This window comes from Cinclus cinclus, chromosome 21 (assembly GCF_963662255.1).
Source record: "Cinclus cinclus chromosome 21, bCinCin1.1, whole genome shotgun sequence".
In the NCBI taxonomy this organism is placed as follows: Eukaryota; Metazoa; Chordata; class Aves; order Passeriformes; family Cinclidae; genus Cinclus; species Cinclus cinclus.
Genome location: NC_085066.1, coordinates 9,917,607 through 9,938,079, shown reverse-complemented (window position 1 = coordinate 9,938,079; position 20,473 = coordinate 9,917,607). Strand labels below are relative to the sequence as shown.

Sequence of the window (20,473 nt, the reverse complement as noted above, 5' to 3'; positions counted from 1 at the left end):
CACTCCTGGAGCCCAGCCTCAGAGCAATTCCTCAGCCATCAAAGCCCTGCACAGCCCTTCAGCCAGTTCCCCCATTTCCACTGAGGGTTTGCTGAACTGCTGTGCTTCTATGAAAAGCCCTTTGCAGTCAGTAAATTTGGGGTTATCTATGCAGGAGAGGAGAGGGAAGCGCCACATCTAGAGGGTCTGGGCAGCTCCCTGCAGAGGAGCAAGGAAGTTCAAGCTTCAGAATCTCTTTTCTGGAATCTCTGCTGTCCCCAAACTCACATTTTGTTCGTCATGGGGTAATTAAATGACCTTCTACCTCAGCTTCAGCACTTTGTACCTGTTCAGGGGTGTGTGGAAGAGGGATGAGCTTTTTGCCCACCTCTGTCTCAACTCCAGCATCCATGTTCCACATGGAATTAAACCACTCCTCTAGCCAAGCTGGGAATCAGAGAGTCACAGACTGATTTGGGTTGGAAAGGACTTTAAAACCCATCTTGTCCCATGGGCAGGGACACCTTCCACTCTCTCAGGTTGCTCCAAGCCCTGTCCAACCTGGCCTTGGACACTTCCAGGAATGGGCAGTCCTGAACTGATGTGATGCTGGATTGTAAATGTTAATGTAAATATCCTGTGAATATCCTAGTCCCCATGGGTTGGAAGAGCAGGAGCCCACAGCTCCTCAACTCTGCTTTGTTGTCTTTTGTCTCAGAAAATGTATTTATCTGTCATGATTTATCTGTCTCCTTTCTTACCCATGAGGAAATGGTTATCAATTGGAGGAGCTGGCATGAATTATTAACGATTATCCCTCTTTTAACAGCTGAAAGCAGCACTTAATTGTGAAGCTCTTGAATGCAGTGCTGGTTTCCTGGATGAAAGGCAGCAAAGTTTGCCCTGCTGCAAGCCCCAACTTGCTGGTTTTCTTTCTTCTTCCCTCACCTTGCTTAGTTCATTAATTCACACTGATCAGCTCCAGAATTCACTGGATTCTCTTAGTCCTAACTCTTCACCAAGTGTTATTTTCACAACTAAGAATTCTCACTGATTCCCTACCACAGTAAAGGTTGTTTTGTGCTTTTGATTTATAGAAAAGCAGGAGATGAAGGGAAGAGCCTTTGAATGCTAAAACTTTGTGAAGAAAACTTAGGGAAGGAGGAGATGACAGGATGCAAGCAGGCCTGGAAAGGTTCCCTTGAATGGTTATTCAGGAATTTGTTCCTCTGGCTTTGCTAATAATAACAGTACTGTGTGGTGAATGAAAAGTGATAAATGTTTAATGAAAATTGATCATGGATTGAGGCCCTCGTTGGGGGAAAATCCCGTGTGCCTCAGATGGGATCCTGGGGGCTATGTGTGTTTGCAGCCTGGGTGTTTTACTTGGGTCTGCAGCTTCCAAGAGGTAACGGGGTGAAATCTTTGTTGTTTTGCTTTTATTTAATTCTCAGTCCCTTCATTCTTTCGAGGTAACGCTCATGCTGGGGCTGTGGTGGTCCAGCACATCCTGTACTGGATTCCTTTTTTCCATGGACAGATGGATGTGAGAACTAGATGGAGGATGAGGATGGAATGTCCTGCTCTTTCCAGGGGCTGTCTTCCCTTTGTTTGCCTGCCCTTTTCATGGCTGTGCCCTGCACTGCAGAGCTCCCCAGGGTGCTTTCTGCCAAGATTAAGTGAGGGTAGTTTATCACTGAAGGGGAAGGAGCTGCCACCTGTGTTCGCAGGATTTTGGGAACTTCTCTTCTAGCACAACATGTGTTTATCAACATCCTGGAGGCTCTCCCCCAGTGTATATTGATTTTCAGGGCTATATTTGGCTGTGCTTTGTCTTTGGGCAGTGGAGGGAATATCAGGTGGATGTTTGGTGCAGTGATGCCTGAAATACAGCAGCAGTCTCCAGATGCTTCCCTGGGGGATTGCTGATGGTTCATTAAAGAGACCTTTCCTTGTTGCCCAGGGAAGCTTTGGATTCCCCATCCCTGGAAGTGTTCCAAGCCAGGTTGGACAGGGCTTGAAGCAACCTGGGATAGGGGAAGTTGTCTCTGCCCATGGCAGGAGGTGGAACAGGATGGACTTTAAGGTTCCTTCAAACCCAGACAATTCCATGATTCTGTGATTAACTATCTCTTCCTTTGGCTTAACTGATATCTTGTGATCTAAACCACTTAATCATCACTACTTTTCTATCTGTTTCTCATTCAAGGAATTGTGTCATATCAGATGATTCATTCATATTTGATTAGAGATTTCATTATAAGCTGGCCTGAAGTTTTGTATGATCTAATGAAAGGCTTTGGAATCACTGATTTGGAACTGCAGTTGTAATATGCAGAATAAATGTACTGCATGTTTTGATGATACTTTTCCTAGGTACTTTTTAAAGCTCTCACAGCTCTTACCAGTGAATTGTGTATACTGAATTTTTTTAAAAAAAGTTTCTGCTGAAAGGCAGTGATCTTTTCCATTGGAGAGAGGAACTCTCAAGCTACTACCAGACTTCTCCAAGTTGTACTGAATGACCAAACAGTGAAATTTAGGCCAAAACTTGCCTTTTTGGACACATTTATAATCCTGCTTGTAGACAGTCACACTGTGATGATATTAATGAAGCTCTTGAAGATCCTGAGTTGTCCTGTTTAAGTGACGTATGGGAGGCTTTTTATTTTCACTGAGGACAGTCACCTGCCGCCTGTGTGCAAATCGTTCCTCAGATTAGGTAAATTACTACAGGTTTTTTCAATTTTTTTCAAAAAACAGGCAAAGTGGTTGCAATAGTGTGTTTTTAACAATATTAATGGGGCAGGGTTGGAGATGTTTGCCCAGGGAATGAGGGCTAGGACTCTGATGGACCTGGCTAGACACAGGTCGGGTTTTGTCCCTCCATTTCTGCAATCCTCCTCTGGCAAGCAGTGGGATTTTCTGCTCATTTTCTGCTGGCACCAGGGGCTGAGACGAGCTGGGGAGCTCAGCAGCAGGTTTGGGAAGGTGTTTGTGACACAATGAGAGGGGGAGGCGAGCACAGCCAGCTCCTGCCCGTCCCCAGTAACGCTGGGAGCTGCTGTGCCTGTCACTCGGATGGGACCTTTCCTAGGGTGGCTTCAGCCTCAGCCGAGGGTGGATCAGAGGGGTTTTACTGAGCTGAGCAGCAGAGTTTTTCAGGTAAAACTCAGCTCAAAAAGAGTGGTAGAAATTCCCTTCACACAATGATGTGCTGCAGCACTCGAGCAGGTTCCCCTCACAGACGTGGCTGGCTAGCCCTGGGGTCCAGCAGCACATGGACTGGATACCTCCAAACACTCAGAATCACACCGAGTCCCAGGAACACAGAATCCCAGGATGGTTTGGGCTGGGAGGGATCTCAGAGATCACAGAATCCCAGGATGGTTTGGGTTGGGAGGGATCTCAAAGCTCAGCTCATCTCAGAGATCACAGAATCCCAAGATGGTTTGGGTTGGGAGACATCTCAAAGCTCATCACATCCCACCTCTGCTATGGGCAGGGACACCTTCCATTGTCCCAGGCTGCTCCAAGCCCCAGTGTACAGCCTGGCTTGGGACACTGCCAGGGATCCAGAGGCAGCCAGAGTTTCTCTGGAAATTCCATCCCAGCCCCTCTCCACCCTCCCAGGGAAGAATTCCTTCCCAATATCCCATCTAACCCTGCCCCTCTTTCCGCTTAATGACTTTACAGAGGGAGCAGGATCGTGGGAGCAGTTCTCAGCTCTGTCCCTGGAACTCAGCCAGACCATGGTGCCCAGGTGGCCACTCCACTGGAACTGTGTGTGTGTGGGGGGGGGGTTGGTATTTAATAATTAAATCGTGTTTTGGGCTTAAAAGCCAGCTCAGGTATTCCAGAGGGAAAGGCTCCTTTTCTTCCTGTCCTGCCTTTGGTAGTCTGTGGGGTCTGAAAAGCTGCCAGCTTTTCCTGGTGTGAAACACCTTTGACCAAATGTTATACTGGCAAAGTACAACTGGAATATTACCAAAGAAGTACCCCTAACCACAGTATCAGACATTTGGTACCGTGTTTGGAGGTATAAAACATTTTACAGACGGAAAAAATAAGATTCCTTTCACGCTGCATGTAAATCCCCAATACAGGGATTTGTATATACTCTTTGTATTATGCCTGTACAATCCCTGTCCCAGGGATTTATCATGTCTTGAATTAGTGCTCAGCAATACTCAGATCCCTCTCCCCCATCCCTGGTTGTTCCTGTGACAAAGTCTCTAAAGCCTCAGGAGTTCAAAGCCTGTTGGGTTAGGAGATAACACTGTGGAAAATGGAGAAGGAAAGGCTGTTACTACAAAAATAAGTAAAAGAAGTAAAATAATCCACTCTGAAAGGCATTTCAGTAATTTGAGACACTGTTCCCCCCTCCCTTTCCCAAATATTTCCCAAATATTTGTTCAGAGGTGCCAGCTGTACACTGTCAGGGTCAATAATGTGGGGTTTACTCAGATTCCAAACCCCCCATATTTGTTGGATAGTCTCTGTTTTTTATTTAGTGTCAGCAGAAATTGTGTTCCTCCCCACAGAGGGGGAAGCTTTAGAGTTGTGCTGCTGTTTGCTGGGTTGGAAAAGGCTCATTGCAGCAAAGAAGCAGAAAATGCAGTTACTTGGCAACTTGTCTCTGTACATCACCCAACCCCACCAAGTTCCTGCAGCTTGTAAATACTCATATGCTCAAATATTCATGGACTTTTGCCAAGCAAAAGGAAACATGCAAAAAGCATGTTTCTCCCATGCTTAGCAGTGTATGCTTTTCCTTGTTGCTTTGTTTTTAAATTGGATTATTTCTTTAGCATTATTATATTGAAATAATTTGGGCTTCAGTGCAGAGATTTGTTTATGTGTTCTAACAAAGTCACTGCTGCTGGTCAGGATGCTGGTGCAGGAGCTGCACCACAGTTCTGTTCCACAGGAGAAAAATTACTTTTTAAGTGAGGTGCATGAGGCAACTGACAGATGAGAATTACAGGTGATTTAAAAATCACCATAATATGAAGACAAATTCTAGTCCTTTCAAAGCAGCTTTAACAGGGGTTTCAGACAGTCCTGGAACATGGTAGATATTAAGCTTTTGTGCAGTTCAGAATGCGGTTTAATCTTTATTCCATAAAAGAACTTCTTGCACAGGATGAGAATTTCAGTTTCTGAGGAGCTGTTACATAATTCAGGGTGCTATTTACACCTTGGAATTAAATATTAACTGCTGGTTTCTACCCAAATGCTGCTTTACATCAGAAATCCTGAGCTGTGCATCTCTCGGTGGATATGGCAGGTACTGAGGACATTCCTTTCCAACCCAAACCACTCCATGATTCTTTGCAGCCCATCACTCCAGGTTCTCCATTACCTGTCAACCATTTAGACTCCCTGGGCAAAGCAGCCTGAAGGAGTGCAGCATTTTAGAGGAAGCTGAACTTGTTTGTTCTTTAAGCCACTGCAAACCAGATCTCGGCACAAGTGCTAATTTTGAGATGCTGAGCTCCAAGAGCAGCAGATATTTAGTCTTACACACACCAGATGGGTTTGTTGCTGGCATCACTTGTGAGATTATGGTCAAAACAAGGACAAATCCGCTATGGAATTCCAAGACCTGATGGAATAATTTTGTATGTGCTTTCCCAAGGATCAGCTAGTTGTCACGGTGCTTTATTTTGTGGCTGTCAGTAAAGCTCCTTCAGGCAGCTGAGATGGTCCAGCAGTGGGAGGAGAGGCCTTGCAGTGAAGGATCTCACCCACCTCGTGTTTCATTTGCTAATAAGCTTTATATCTTTTTTGTTTTTTTATTAAGGTCATTGTAGAATGTTGCTAAACTTTAGGGCCTGCAGGAGAGCTGGAGAGGGACTCTTTACAAGGACACTGAGTGACAGGACAAGGAGGAATGGCTCCCCACTGACCACGCCCAAGCTTTTGCTGAGCTCTTTTCTCATTATCCAGGAGTATTCTGTATTTCCACTGGGATGATACAAAACCAAGCTGCTGCTGGTTCCAACATCTCCCAGCTTGTGTGCAGCAGCGAGGATTTCAGAAACAACATTTCTTTGAGCAGAAATCAAGGCAGATGGTAAAACCAAGTGACCTACAAAACACAGCAAATTTTCTCGCCAGAAATGTACAGTACAAACAAATGTACTGTCACCTAAAAATACTGAGATGGTGTTTTTGACAGAGTGATGGTTGTATGGGGAAGTCAAAGTTTGAGTAAGGTCAGGAATGAATTTTGCATCCTCTAAAAACACGCTGGTGATCAAACTGACTGTTACATGCTTCAGCCTCTTGTTTCTTCCTCCTTGGGACTTGGTTTGCTCAGATTTGTCTGGTTCTGTTGGATCTGTAAATCAGGTTATTATCTAAAACTGCCTCTGCTGATGTGAACGTCTCAGTGTCTTTGGCCAACAGCACTGGTCTGGACAGTTTATGTTATTTTCCTCTGAAAATTAGCCCAACTTCCTTTCTATTAGTCCCTCATGGATCCATCCTAATAGACCATTTCTACTAGTCCATCCATGGATCCATAGGACAGAATCATGGAATCACTAAAACTGGAAAAGACCTCCTGAGTCCAGCTTCTTCCCTAGCACTGCCACCACTAAACCATGTCCCAGGTGCCACATCCACATGGCTTTTGAACACTTCCATGGATGGTGGCTCCTCCACTGCTCTGGGCAGCCCATTCTAAAGCCTGAGCACCATTTCAGGGAAGAAAGTTCTCCTAATTCCCCCCCTGGCCCAGCCTGAGGCAGTTCCCTCTCCTCCTGTCCCTGTTCCCTGGCAGCAGAGCCTGATCCCCCTGGCTAGTCCCTCCTGTCAGGGAGTTGTGCAGTCACAAGGGCCCCCCTGAGCCTCCTTTTCTCCAGGCTGAGCCCCTTTCCAGCTCCCTCAGGAATTCTCTAGCCCCTTCTCCAGCTCCGTTCCTAGCCCTGGCCACGCTCCAGCCCCTCGGTGTCCAGCTCCTGCACTTTTGATGGCTCCCTCATTTATCAGGCATCATTTCTGGACCCCGAGCACCTCATGGATGGACTGTGAAGTCCTTATGAAACCTCCAGGGCTTGGGATCCGTGGCCAGGAGCTGGTGCTATTTACAGTTTATGGAAGGGAGTGCATACAGTTCACAGAATCGCCAATCATCAAGGTGGGAAGAGACCTTCAAGATCATCGAGTCCAACCCATGCCCTAACACCTCCACTATACCGTGGCACCGAGTGCCACATCCAGTCTTTTTACAAGAAGTTCCTTTGTATTATTTAGCTTTATCCAACTACCATGCCACAAAAATCTCAAATAGCCAACACACTGCAAGTCTCACACTTGCAAGTTTCACAGTCCTGGCCAAAGCAGGGCTCTGCAGTTCAAGGCCCTGAGCTGCCCTGACCGAAGCAGACTTGAGGTAAATGGGCTGTGAAGTGGAAACATGGAGAAGGAAACAGGCAGAACCACAGGAGGATTAGGCTGCTTGATTTAAGGCAGCTTTATTTCGGGATGGAAACACTGAGCACTCGAGTTTGGCTCATTATCTCCCTCGTTAGGAGGGGTGCTCTGACACAGGAATCCATCTCTTTGCAGACCTATCTATATGCAAAAAAAAAACCTGTAATAATGGCATTTTGGAAATGCTTTTCCCTGTGCTGGCTCCTTGGACTGATCGGCTGGGAGAGCAGAGGAGCTTTCATAGGTGTCACATCCCGTGGGCTTCTGGAACATTGAGAGATGCATAGTTTGAGATTCACATAAAAAATATGGATACAGCAACCTGGGCTAGTGCAAGGTGTTCCCTGCCCGTGGGACAAATCCCATCCAACCTTGGACAATGCCAGGTATGGGACAGCCACAGCTGCTCTGGGCAGTGTTTTCACTCACACTCTTCTGTTCTGTTAGTGTTTCGGCTGGTCTGGCTTTCCCTGGAAGGATGACTTGTTTCTGTAATCTTTTGGAGGAATAGGCTCCTAAACTTGAGGGGTGACCCTGCAAGCTTCGTTAGAGTGGCCTGAAAATCAAATACAGTTAATGTAAGGTGTGGTTTTCTCAGTGAAGGGATTAGCTGTGTATTGGTATCAAGCAGGAGTGTTACCTAAAGAAGGTTCTGGTAGTGATAATCTATATTCTTTGGAGCTTCTTTACAGGATGCTTTGGCCAGGAATGTTGAAGTGAACCTGCATATCCCATTTCCATAATTTATTGCTAATACCCAGGGTGTGTAGTGCTTCAGGGAGGCAGCAGATAAGCCACTGCCATCTCTGCTTGCCTCCAGACACCACTGAATCAGATTTAACCTCCTTAGACTTGCTCTTAAAAGCCTTCCACTTCAGCTTGCCTTTTGCAACTGTTCCTCAGCTGCTGCCTGGATGCCCTTTTTATCTCTTTCTCCCAACTTCCCAAGTGCCTTTTGTCTACGGTGTCCTCCTGAGCCTCACTTGGCCAAATCCCTGAACCCTCTTCAGCTCCTTCCCTGAGTCTATTATCTTTTCCCAGTGCTCTGAAAAGTGAGTCACCGTTATTTTGGGTATGTATAGGAGCTCCATCCTTACATTGATATTTTATATCTCTCACCTTTGGCCTTCTCACAGCATCCTCTTGCTTTTTGTGGAAAGATCAGGCTGCAGTCAGCTCCATGGCAGGGAAGTTTTGTGCCTGAACGTAGTTGGAGCAGAGTTGTAGCCTCCCACTGAAAGAGGAAGCCACCATTTAATTTACCAGAATCCCTAAACCCTGTATGAAATCCAAGTTTTGCAGCCCAAGTGGCATTTTTAAGCAAGATAATCCAGAATTTCTCAGGATTTCTGAGGGAGGACTCACTTCCCTCTTGCTGGGGTTGTAGTAGGTGCAGTGTAGGTTTACTATGGTTTGGGAAGCTGCTTGCCATGCTCAGCAGGTGACCACCCAGCTCAGAGCTCTTAATAAAAAAAATGGGAGGTTTAAATCTAGAAGCTTGCAGGGACAAAATTGATCTGTTCTCTTTGTTCATTCATAAGAGGTGTTTGTTCCTTAGGAAGGCAAGTTTGAAATTAGCTGAAAAACAGCATTCAGAGAATTCCAGAATGATTTGAGTTGGAAAGACCTTAAAGCTCATCCAGTACCACCCCTGCCATGGGCAGGGACACCTTCCCCTGTCCAAGGCTGCTCCAAGTCCCAATGTCCAACCTGGCCTTGGACACTGCCAGGGATCCAGGGGCAGCCACAGCTTCTCTGGGCACCCTGTGCCAGGGCCTGCCCACCCTCCCAGGGAACAATTCCTTCCCAATATCCCATCCATCCCTGCCCTCTGGCAGTGGAAACCATTCCCTGTGTCCTGTCTCTCCATCCCTTGTCCCCAGTCCATCTCCAGCTCTCCGGGAGCCCCTTTAGGCTCTGGAATGGGCTCTGAGCTCTCTCTGGAGGCTTCTTCTCTCCAGTTGAATATGCCTGGCTACTCCCAGCCTGGCTCCAGAGCAGAGGGACTCCAGCCCGTGGAACCCTCTGGACTTGTTCCAGCAGCTTCACATCCTTCTTTTGCTGGGGGTTCCAGAGCTTCAGGCAGCTCTGCAGGTGGGCTCTTGCCAGAGCAGGGTAGATAAAGATGGAGAGTCCCAGTGAAATTCCTTGTAAGAAATACCTAGAACTCTTTACAACCACACCTGAATTTACCCTGTTGTGATGTTGTGTTAAAACTCACCTTCAAGCTGATCCCTGCATGGCTCTGGCTCTGTCTGAGCAGCACCTGGCTGGTTCTGCTGAAGGAAAATGCTACAGGCTGGGCAGCTTTTCAGCAGAAGCAGCACTGAGTTTTTGTGCCATGTCTGAAAGGCCACCTGGTGTCAGTGGTTTGGGAATAAATGCCAAGAGAAAGCTCACTTTGAGGATAGCCATCCACGATGTGGGGAATCCTTGTCATGCATGGATCACTGCTGGCATGAAAGAGCAGGGAACATCTGCCCTTATCCTTTAGAATGTGGGTTTTAATGTGTTCACTTCATCTGGTGGGTCCTGGGGGGAAAAAATGGAAAATGTCTGTTTTTTTAAGAGAAATCTTTGCTCAGGTGTGTGTTTTGGTGTGTACATCCAGGAAGGGCAACCCCTGCCTGGTCTCCCAGAATAAAAAGGTGCATTAGTGCCATTTCTCTGTGCTGTCCAGGGGTTTGAAAGGGTTGAGGGTACTTGAATTTCTCTAGGAAACTGCCTGTGTTTGACACTTTCTTAAAAGACTTTTTTTTTTTTTTAATGTGCACCTTCATTGTATTGAATGGACAACAAGTAGCATCCTGGTCCTAACACAGCTGATAACCTGAATATATCCATTATTTGGAAGTAAAGCCCTTCCAGAGGAGGCTACAGGAAGCTGTAAGCTACTTGCCCATTTGGATGGGCTTCTCTTCCACCATGGTCCAGATTTCTACTCAAAACTGCAGCCTTTCAGCAATCTATGAGTTTTGGAGAGCTGTGGAATAGCATTTCTCTTACAATTTGCTGTTCAGCTGCTCCTTTGGCTGCTTTATTTCTGTCATGATGGAGGAGATGGTGTTGCACCTTTTGGGGCTTGTTGGACAGCTTGGAGTCCCTTGGCTGGTGGCAGAAGTGAGCTTACTCTCTTGCTAGCAATAACTGTTTATTTGCTATTTGAAAGACAGTGGGGCAGGTAGTTCCACAGAATTTTCTTTCATCTTCTCTTTTGACACTGGGTGGTGGCCTAATGCTGAGGGAGGGCAGAGTTAGATGGAATATTGGGAAGGAATTATTCCCTGGGAGGGTGGGCAGGCCCTGGCACAGGGTGCCCAGAGAAGCTGTGGCTGCCCCTGGATCCCTGGCAGTGTCCAAGGCCAGGTTGGGCATTGGGACTTGGAGCAGCCTTGGACAGGGGAAGGTGTCCCTGCCCATGGCAGGGGTGGTACTGGATGGGCTTTAGAACCCAAACCATCCTGTGCCTCTGGCTCATCAGCTGGCTTTATTCCTGCCATTGGAGAGCTCACCCCTTGGGAGGCTCCAGGGAAAGCTCCAGGGAAAGCTCCAGAGGAGCAGTGGGAATGTCCAGGTATTTGTCTAACCCCACCTTCACCTGGGAATCCTTCCAGTCCCCCATGCTAACCTAACCAGGTGGATTATTTTTTTTTCTCATGGGAAGTTTTTTCATGTGTAGTCTCAGGATGAGACTTTCTGGCTCCTGCTCCATCTCTTCCATGCTTAATTCTCTTCTGCAAAGTGTCATTTTCCCTTGAAGGGAGCTCAGAGTGAGATTAGAGAGAAGCATGTGAGAAATCCACATGGGTTTGGCTCTACAGAAGTGCAGCTGGGCTTCCTTCAACTCTGCTTTTTGTCCTGGGGATCTGCTGAGGGGAGAAGTTTCCTGTTCTGAAAGCAAGACAGATGGATCAAAGACATTCAAGTGCTGGGTAATAACTGAAGCAAAGAGGCAGGTGAAATTGCATTCCCAGGAATCACAGAATCCGGAATGATTTGGGTTGGAAGGAACTTTAAACATCATCTCGTCCCACACCCTGCCATGGGCAGGGGCACCTTCCACTGTCCCAGGCTGTTCCAAGCCCTGTCCAGCATGGCTTTGGACTCTTCCAGGGATGCAGGGGCAGCCACAGCTTCCTGAGCCTTTCAAGAAGAGCTATACATTTATTTTTGTTGTTTTCTGATTTATTATTTATTTAGATGGGGTTTTTTTTTCAATGGAAACTCAATTGGGCTTTGCTTATCTAGTCCGTGCAAGGAAAGTGTGTAAGGAAAGGTTTCCCACAATTGTGTGAAGTTTGAAATGAGGAATAGTCCAAGCTGACTCCTTTCATTCCATTATCTTTAATTTCACAAAAAGCTCTGGTTCCATCAGACACACTCATTTGTATGAGATGTCACTGATGAAACCAGCAAGGAGATAAAGTGGGATAATGGAAAAGGAGGTGGAGAAACTGGAGTGTCTCCCTTTGAAGCTGCTCTGTCCTGCACAGGCTCATCTGTTGGAGACATCTCTGTTGGAGATACCTGTACCATCAAGGATTTGGTGCTGGCCTTGAGCTCTTCATATTCTCATTAAGGAAATACCCCAGGATATTTATCTATGGGAGTTTATAATTTTCCAAACTCTGATGTCTTGCTCTGAGGCGAGAGGGGCTAGAAGGAGATCTCTTCTGGCCCAAACCATTCTGGGATTCCTTGCAAACACTGGAAAATGTTGTTTTATATCTGTTGTGGACATAGCTTGGTGGGTTTTTAATGCTTTAAATATGAAATGGAGACAACAGGATAAGTGGTCTGCTCATCAAGTTTTGGCTTCCTTATCTTGATGAATGCAATTTCTGTGTAGGTTTCTAATAAATGTTAGTGAGGTCTGTTCAGGGGAGGAATTGGGATCAGGAAAGCTGGATGTGTAGAAGTCCAGGATCTCTGTGCCCTTATTATGTCTGCAGGTCTTGGTAGTAACCAGGGAGAAGTTTCCTTGTGATGAATGAGTGAGTGACATTTAAAGCTCCATCTGTTGCCTGCTGAGTGGTGCCTCACGACGTGTTTCCATGGCTGATGGGATGATTAATTTTGCTTCCCATTCACAGAGCAGGAAATGTTTCCTGAGCAGGGAGTGACTCCAGCCCTCGACAAGCCGCAGCGTGCATGGAGCTCGTAGGAAATCTCGGCTGCTGTATACTCCTGGCTTGTGCTCCCAGACAGGATCCAGGCTGCCTTTGCAGCCGCCCACCTGGGCTGTCCCAGCATTTCCAGGGTCTTCAGGGTGCAGACGTGCCTTTGGCTCCAGCTGGGCTGTGATGCTCAAGCTTGGTGGCTAATTCCAGCCCAAAGTACTCTCCCTGGGATCTCTGGGTCCTTGGAAATGGGATAACAGAATTGAGAGAAACAGAAGTAACTGTTTGCTCCTGCTGTCCCACCCAGCAGGGGTCTGGAATCAGATGATCTTTCAGGCTCCTTCCAACCCAGGCCATTCCATAAATCTGTGATAGTTCTTTAGTTTAGGTATGGATCCATGGAGGAGCAGGACTGTGCCTTCATCCTGCCCCCACATGATACTCGGAATGTGTCCTGGGAGCTGCCCTGCTGTCACCTGCTCCCACCACCCCCTCTTGGACAAGTTTAGGGTTCCTCTAGTCTGACTTGGCACAATCTTGTCCAGAGAACAAAAATTCAGAATTGAGAGAAGCTGGTAATGTGTTGTTTCCCCCCTCTTCTATTAATTTCTCCTTCTGTGTGGGACATGCACCGTGTTGGAGATGGAACCAGCTCCGTGGGTGCTGTGCTGTGCTTTGCTCCACTTCCCCTCAAAACCCGCTGCATTTATCCCGGCACTGCAGTCAGATACTGCAGTAGCTCGGTGCTATTTATAGCTCTGATCTCACCGTCTCGCAGTGTTTCGGGGAGTTCTAGCAATTTGGGGAGTGGGAGCCCTGCTGGAAAAGGTTCCCTGGGCTGGCCAGGTGGCAGAGGGGATCCCAGCGCTCCAGCCACTGCCGGGAGGGGGATGGATATAATTCACAGTAATCCAGTGATGCTCGACTGACACACATCTTCCTTCCAGAATAAACCACCTCAAGTGCTCCCTTGGCTGTGCTCGAAGTCAGCAGTAGCTGCTCGCCTCCTTTTCCAGGCTGATTCTGAAGGAAAACTGGGGTGATGGGTTATAGGAACCGTGTTCTGAGGATTCAGAGCCAGTGTCCTGCTCCTCACATGCCCCAGGCATTCCTGCCAGCAGCATCTTGGTGTTTAAATGACTTTCAAAACATAGGGAATTACTTAAAAGTCCCAAACTGTTGCTGGACACGAAGGATAGCCCTGAGGAATAAAGTCAGGGAATAGATTCTTTTGCTTGAATGGGGGGGATGAAAGAGCTGGAAGTACTGGTGAAAGGGGGAGATCCACGCACACACTTCCTCAGCATCCCGCTGGGGGGTTCAGGTTGATCCAACAGCAGCAGCCAGGAGTTTAGGATACTGAGCACATCCTCTGGCTTTGTGTTTGCTTCTTGTGGGTGCCCAAAGGGTGACATGGTGCTCTTGGCAGAGCCTGGCCCGAGGGCACGGCTGGCACAGCAGTAATTAAAAAGCAAACTCATTAGCTGGGAATAAACCCCGGGCCAGAAAGGGTGGGAGAAGGGGAGAAGCTGAATCCATGGGCTCTGGAAAGCCCTGGCTGGAGAGGATCAACCAGAGCTGGCCCAAGGAACATCTCATTCCTGGTGGGCCGCAATTTGAGAGGGCACCAGGGGCTGGAGAGTCACTGGAAGAGGCTGGAATGCTCTCATTTTGGGATTTTGGGAATCTCCCAGGCTTTGCTCTGTCATGGGCAGGTGGGATGAGTCCTGGAGTGGGAGCTGCTTTCTTCCTCCAACCTTGACCAGACTCTCATCTCCAGGGTTTTGCAGCAGATCTGGGGAGGTTGATGGGATTTCTTTCCCTTCTCCAAAGGGAATTGTTGAAGAAAGAGGAGCAGGGAGGGAGCTGTTTGTGTTCAGTGGTACTCGCTCTGTGCCAGAGGGAGGGAAAGCTCAGGGAAAGCATTTCCTGCACTTTCCCTTTGACGGTGATGTTGGATTTCAAATATGAGAGGCAGTTTTCTGTGCTGCTAAAATTTAAATTAAAAAAAAAATAGAAGAACAAGGGGAGAAAAAAAAGGAAAGCGTGATTTTGACAACAGCATTTGATAAAAAAACCTCCAGTTTGATGTCTAGGGGAAAGTGTCCCTGCCCGTGGCAGGGGGCTGGGATATAATGGTCTTCAAGGTCCCTTCCAACAAAACCCCTCTGTGGTTCTGGGATTCTGTGAATACTTTTTAAATTAACCTTAAGTAAAGATTATGCTGAAACAAGGTTTGAATTTAAATACCCGTTTGGTGCCTCTCATACTGAATTTCTGGTTAAACATTTTAGTGTGTTTTCAGGGCTCAAACCTGTATTTCCATCCTTTAAAGACCAGCATGAAAATACTATATCAGAGAAGGGGAAGAAAATTCAGTTATTACTGTTAGTTTTATGGAAAAGTGTATTCACAGGTTTAGTGTCACCTTTGCCTAATCCCTTCCAAAGCACTTGGGACTGAGGGAAAAGGTATTTTCCAATTTTGGAGTCTGGGAGAAACTACACATACAAACTTCCCTGATAATGTCTTATCCACAGACTTTGTGAGAAATGATTTTATTTTTCCAGTGGAGCCAGGCTGGGAGAGCTGGGGATGCTCACCTGGAGAGGAGAAGGCTCCATGGAGAGCTCCGAGTCACTTCCAGTGCCTAAAGGGGGCTCCAGGAGGGCTGGAGAAGGACTGGGGACAAAGCATGGAGGGACAGGACACAGGGAATGGCTTCCCACTGCCAGAGGGCAGGGCTGGATGAGATATTGGGAAGGAATTGTTCCCTGGGAGGGTGGGCAGGCCCTGGCACAGGGTGCCCAGAGAAGCTGTGGCTGCCCCTGGATCCCTGGAAGTGTCCAAGGCCAGGTTGGACACTGGGGCTTGGAGCAGCCTGGGACAGGGGAAGGTGTCCCTGCCCATGGCAGGGGTGGCACTGGATGGGTTTTAAGATCCCTCCCAAGCCAATCCATCCTGTGATTCCATGATTAAACACTTTTTGTAGGACATGCATTTTTTTGGTAGGACATGCACTTTGCCTTCAGGTCAGGGATTGTCACTTCATTTCCCTGTGTTTTGGGTAATTCCCCACAGTGGGTTACGGACGAGCTGCGATATGTCAAATTTCCAATCTCCATCAGCAACCGAGGGGCACTAAAGTGCTTTAGGTCTTAATTAACGTGCAGCATGCAATCAGGCTTTGATGTACAGCCGTGTTTTATTTATTTGGGAAGGGAAACACCAGCAGAGTGGTTCTAACTTAGTATAAAAATCATCGTAACATGACCATGGAATCAAAATCAGGCTAACTTGACCACAGGGAGAAAATAGTTCCCTATATGCCAAGGGTGGGGAGGAAAGAAAATTAAAGATTAATTTTTTCTATTCCTACAGGGAAGAAAAAAAAGGCAGGGAGAGACCGTGAGATAGTTTATTATTCATAATCAGGATCTTGTCTCCTAATTCATGGCTTTGGCATTTCTCATACCAGCCCTGAATGTGGTCTTTGTGCCTTGGCTCACATCATGACACCAATTGTGCTCGTGCATTCTCGAAGCAGGACCTAAAAAAGCGATTTTTGAGTGTCCCATCAAGCACCCCCTGGAACACAGGCGGGTTTTTGTTGTGGGGCTGAGTCCTTGGAGCAGGGAGGACTGGCTGGGGCTCGGCAGGGCTCTGTGGGTCAGCAGCTCCCCCCGGGGCAAAGAGGGGTTTTTTTGGAGCCTGAAATAGTCAAGACTCAGGAATGACGCAGCCTGTGCCGGAGCCCTGAATGGGAATTGTGGTCCTCATCCCTGCAGCTGTGGGGTGATGAGTTCCTTGGGTGGGAAATGGGGGATTGGTCAGGTTTACATAGGACTGTTTTCCAGTGGGGAATGGCAACTTAAGGCTTGTTTTTGGGGAGTAAAGTAGGAGGAATGGGTCTCAAGGCACAATCACAAGTGGCAGGGTGTTCTTTCTAACTGAAACTGGGTTCAGTTTTGCATGCTTGGGAGAGATGGGGGTGTTCAGCCTGGACAGGAGAAGGCTCCAGGGAGAGCTCAGAGCCCCTTCCAGGGCCTAAAGGTGCTCCAGGAGAGATGGAGAGGGACTGGGGACAAGGCATGGAGGGACAAGACAAGGAGAACACATGGGATCACAGAATGGTTTGGGCTGGGAAGGACCTTAAAGCCCATCCAGTGCCACCCCTGCCACGGGCAGGGACACCTTCCCCTGTCCCAGGCTGCTCCAAGCCCCAGTGTCCAACCTGGCCTTGGAGCCCTTTAGGCCCTGGGAGGGGCTCTGAGCTCTCCCCAGAGACCTCAAAGACAGTGTTTAGGTGAGTTTGAGTGGTTATTTGTGGGTCAGTGTGTGCTTCTCCTCCCAAAATCCCTGGCTGTGGCTTGAAAATCAATCCACAGCAAGGAATCCTCGCTGTGGTTGTGTGGGGGAGAGAGGGGAGCAGAGAAAAGGCCTCAGGAAGGAAAACAAAAGGGAAGTGGAGAGAAGAGTTTGTGGGATGAAAAATAGCAACACTTCCAGTAATGTGACCTTTTGCTGAAAATGTTTCCATTAAAAAAAGAAAGTCTCCTCCTCCTTCTCCTCATCCTCCTCTCTGGGAGCAGGGAGGGGTGAGCACCCTCCTGGACCTCTGCTCCACCAGCATATTTGGGAAAAACCCTGTGAAAATTCTCTCCCTGGGATGGATAAGATTAATGTCCTGACAGAAGCTTTGGAGAAAAAAAAAACCCACCTTTATTTTCCAATTTTTCTGAAGCTCAGTGTTTCTGAGAGATTAGCCTTTGTTACCCTGTAACTGATGTTCCTTCAAAGCTCTCAGCAGAGGTACTGAGGGATTGCCCCAGAGAGAGAGAAAGAGAGGCAGCCAGTGTTGGAAATACAGAATACCTGTGAAAGGCAGAACTGTCACTCAGGTGGAATTTAGAAGATTTTTAGTCATTCATGGGGTGGCAGTAATTTTTTTTTTCCTTTTTAGGAGAAACAAGCTGAGTTCACTGAGTTCGGCTATTGCAAAGGACTTGTGGCTTCCCATTGCCAGAGGGCAGGGGTAGATGGGATGTTGGGAAGGAATTGTTCCCTATAAGGGTGGGCAGGCCCTGGCACAGGGTGCCCAGAGCTGTGGCTCCCTGGAAGTGTCCCAGGCCAGGTTGGACATTCGGGCTTGGAGCAGCCTGGGACAGTGGAAGGTGTCCCTGCCCATGGTGGGGGTGGCACTGGGTGGGCTTTGAGGTCCATCCCAAGCCAAACCTCTTTGGGATTTAATATACAGCATATCATGGTTTTCTGCATGAGTTTCTTGACTCATGTTCCTGGCCAGGGCAGTCCATCAGTTCATTCATCACAAGACAGTATCAATCCTTTCTCAGAAGTCTCAGATTGCTCTGTTTCCTCCTTGTTTCCAGTGGTGCTGGGTGAGTGGAGCAGAGGGGTGTGTGTATTTGGAAGGTACAGATGGGTCACACATGACACTCTGTGCTTACTGCAAAGCACACGGGTTTGTAGGAGGTGCTGCCAGGTGGAAAAAGTGTCAGCCCCTGAATTCCTGTAGTCCTTGCCTCCCCCTAAAGGAATGGCGTGAGTTTCATGGTGCTGCTCTTCATTCAGACCATGGTTCCTCTGTCCTTTGCTGGCTTAGGAGTGCACTCAGCCCTGCTCTTGTGTTCTGCCCTGCAGTTGACGTGAGCACAGCTCTTCCCTTGCAAGTGGCGCCGAGCTCGGTGCCCATGGACCTGCGGCTGGACCACCAGTTCTCCATGCCGGTGACAGAGCCCACGCTGCGCGAGCAGCAGCTGCAGCAGGAGCTGCTGGCCCTCAAGCAGAAGCAGCAGATCCAGAGGCAGATCCTGATTGCAGAGTTCCAGCGGCAGCACGAGCAGCTCTCCCGGCAGCACGAGGCGCAGCTGCACGAGCACATCAAGGTAAGGGTGGCCGGGGACGAGGGGACTGTGGAATTGCTGAGGCGGGAAAAGCCTTCCAGGATCATCCATTGCAACTGTCGACCCAGCAGCACCTCCACGGTCCCAAGGCACTGCACCCCACACACCTTCTGAACAATTCCAGGTATGGTGTCTCCACCACTGCCCTGGGGAAGCTGTTCCAAGGCCTGGTCACCATTTCAGGGAGGATATTTTCCCTAATCTTCAATCTGAACTTTCCCCATCATGGCTCGAGGTTGTTTCCTATTGTCCTGTCCCTTGCTCTCCACCCTCCTGTGCAGAGCAATGAGGGCCCCACTGAGCCTTCTTTCCTCCAGGCTAAGCCACTTTCCCAGCTCCCTCAGCTGCGCCTAGGGCTCCAGACCCTTCCCCAGCTGGGTTCCCGGCCCTGGACACAGAAAATACCTCAGTGGAATTGACCCCAGCAGGAGGTCACACATTTTGGGAGCAGTGGCACAGGAGCTTCTTTGGACGTTTGACATCATCACAATCTGCGGACAGAGCGTGGGGGCTGTGGTGGGACTGCAGGAGTGCAGGGGCAGTGCTTGCAGGTGGGCCTGGACATGTTCACATTTTTTGGGATTAGGCACCAAACAGGTGGAAACACCAGACAGGGAGGAAACACCAGGCAGGGTCAGTGGGCAGTCCAGTCTGGAAGATGGCTGTTGCAGAGTGAAAACATGAGACATTATATAAATATTTCCCAGTGCTGGACTATTGCTATGGCAACCTAAGCTTTCCGAATTGGTAATAGGTTCCTTTTTTCAAAGGGGGATTAGTGCTGCACATGGTAAATAGCCTTAATGTAATATTAAAAAGCAACCTTGATTCAACCTTAAATGCTTTCATTTCAATACAAAATGCATGTCAGATTGGGGAAGATGGGATTGAAAGTTAACGGGGTGTTATTTACAGACTTCTTAGTACAGAGAGGAGCTGGACTTTGTGAGAAGTGTCCCAGTTTGAGGCTGGATTAACAGCAAATGCCCCTGTGAGTCCTTTCTTCTGGTGCCAGGGCAGAGATGAGGAGGTGCCTAAGAGTGGATATATTTATACATGGATGCACAATGTGTGCATCCCTGGGTGTGTCTATGGAACGTTTACATATCCCCACGTTTCTGTAGTTGCACATTTGCCCACTGCTGGCGCAAGCACTCGGGGCGGGGGGAGGGACGGGGAATTCCTGTGACAAAATTTCCATTATTCCCTTATAACTGCCTGTGCCTGTAGTTATTTGTCTATGAAAAATCAGGCAGGCTTGTTCCCATTGAATGGCCAAGCTCAAAGCGCTGGTGGTAGGAACATATTTGCTCTCATTTATGTCAAAGCTCTGACTGAATCTGCTCAAAATCTGTGTAAGGAGGAAGCTGAGCTCTAATTTTGGGACACCACAGTACATCCAGCCCATTAGGTAATGAAGTTCTTCATTTCGTGTGTAAGCTTGGCTAAATGAGAGCCTTAAAAGAGGGATGATGCAGTCCTGTACCAAAGTGTGGCCTGCAAAGTGATCTCTGAGAGTATTAAGTGTGTCAGTGAGACCAGAATTGCTTTAAAAATCAAACAGCACCTTATTGAAATAAACCCTGTGATGCCTCACAAAGAAAATAACCCCCAAACACTGCCCCAGCGTGTGACTGTGGTGCATTTTCTCTGGGAAAACATCCTGCTTGTCTCTGTGTTCAGGAGTCAGCCCACATTTAGGTGACTTTTAGAACTGGCAGCTGTGTTAAGTCCAGTGGCTGTGAGTGCAGGGAAGTGATTATTTTGCCCAGAGATTTCAAATATATAGCTTTAAATTTGGACTTCGAGCTGCCCAGCACATGAAGACAGCAGGGCGGGGATGTTAAAGCAAATAAAACCCATTTATCTTCTGCAAGTGAAGCACTTGAGCTGTGCAGTTTGGTAAAGAAAGAGTCCTGAGTGAAGTTGCAGAGCTCTTTTTGGAGAAATTGAGTTGTTTTGGTTTTTTTTTTTTTTTTAGTCACACAGGCATGAACACCCCATGGC

General features: G+C 47.9%; 1 protein-coding gene across 1 annotated transcript in view; it reads left to right on the top strand.

Moving 5' to 3' along the window:
* The window catches only part of HDAC4 (histone deacetylase 4), a 172,703-nt gene that overhangs the window by 72,652 nt on the left and 79,578 nt on the right, over nucleotides 1–20,473 (top strand). The window contains exon 4 of the mRNA XM_062506782.1: nucleotides 18,204–18,448. Coding sequence (XP_062362766.1) covers nucleotides 18,204–18,448 — 245 coding nt within the window. The remainder of the gene's footprint in view (nucleotides 1–18,203; nucleotides 18,449–20,473) is intronic.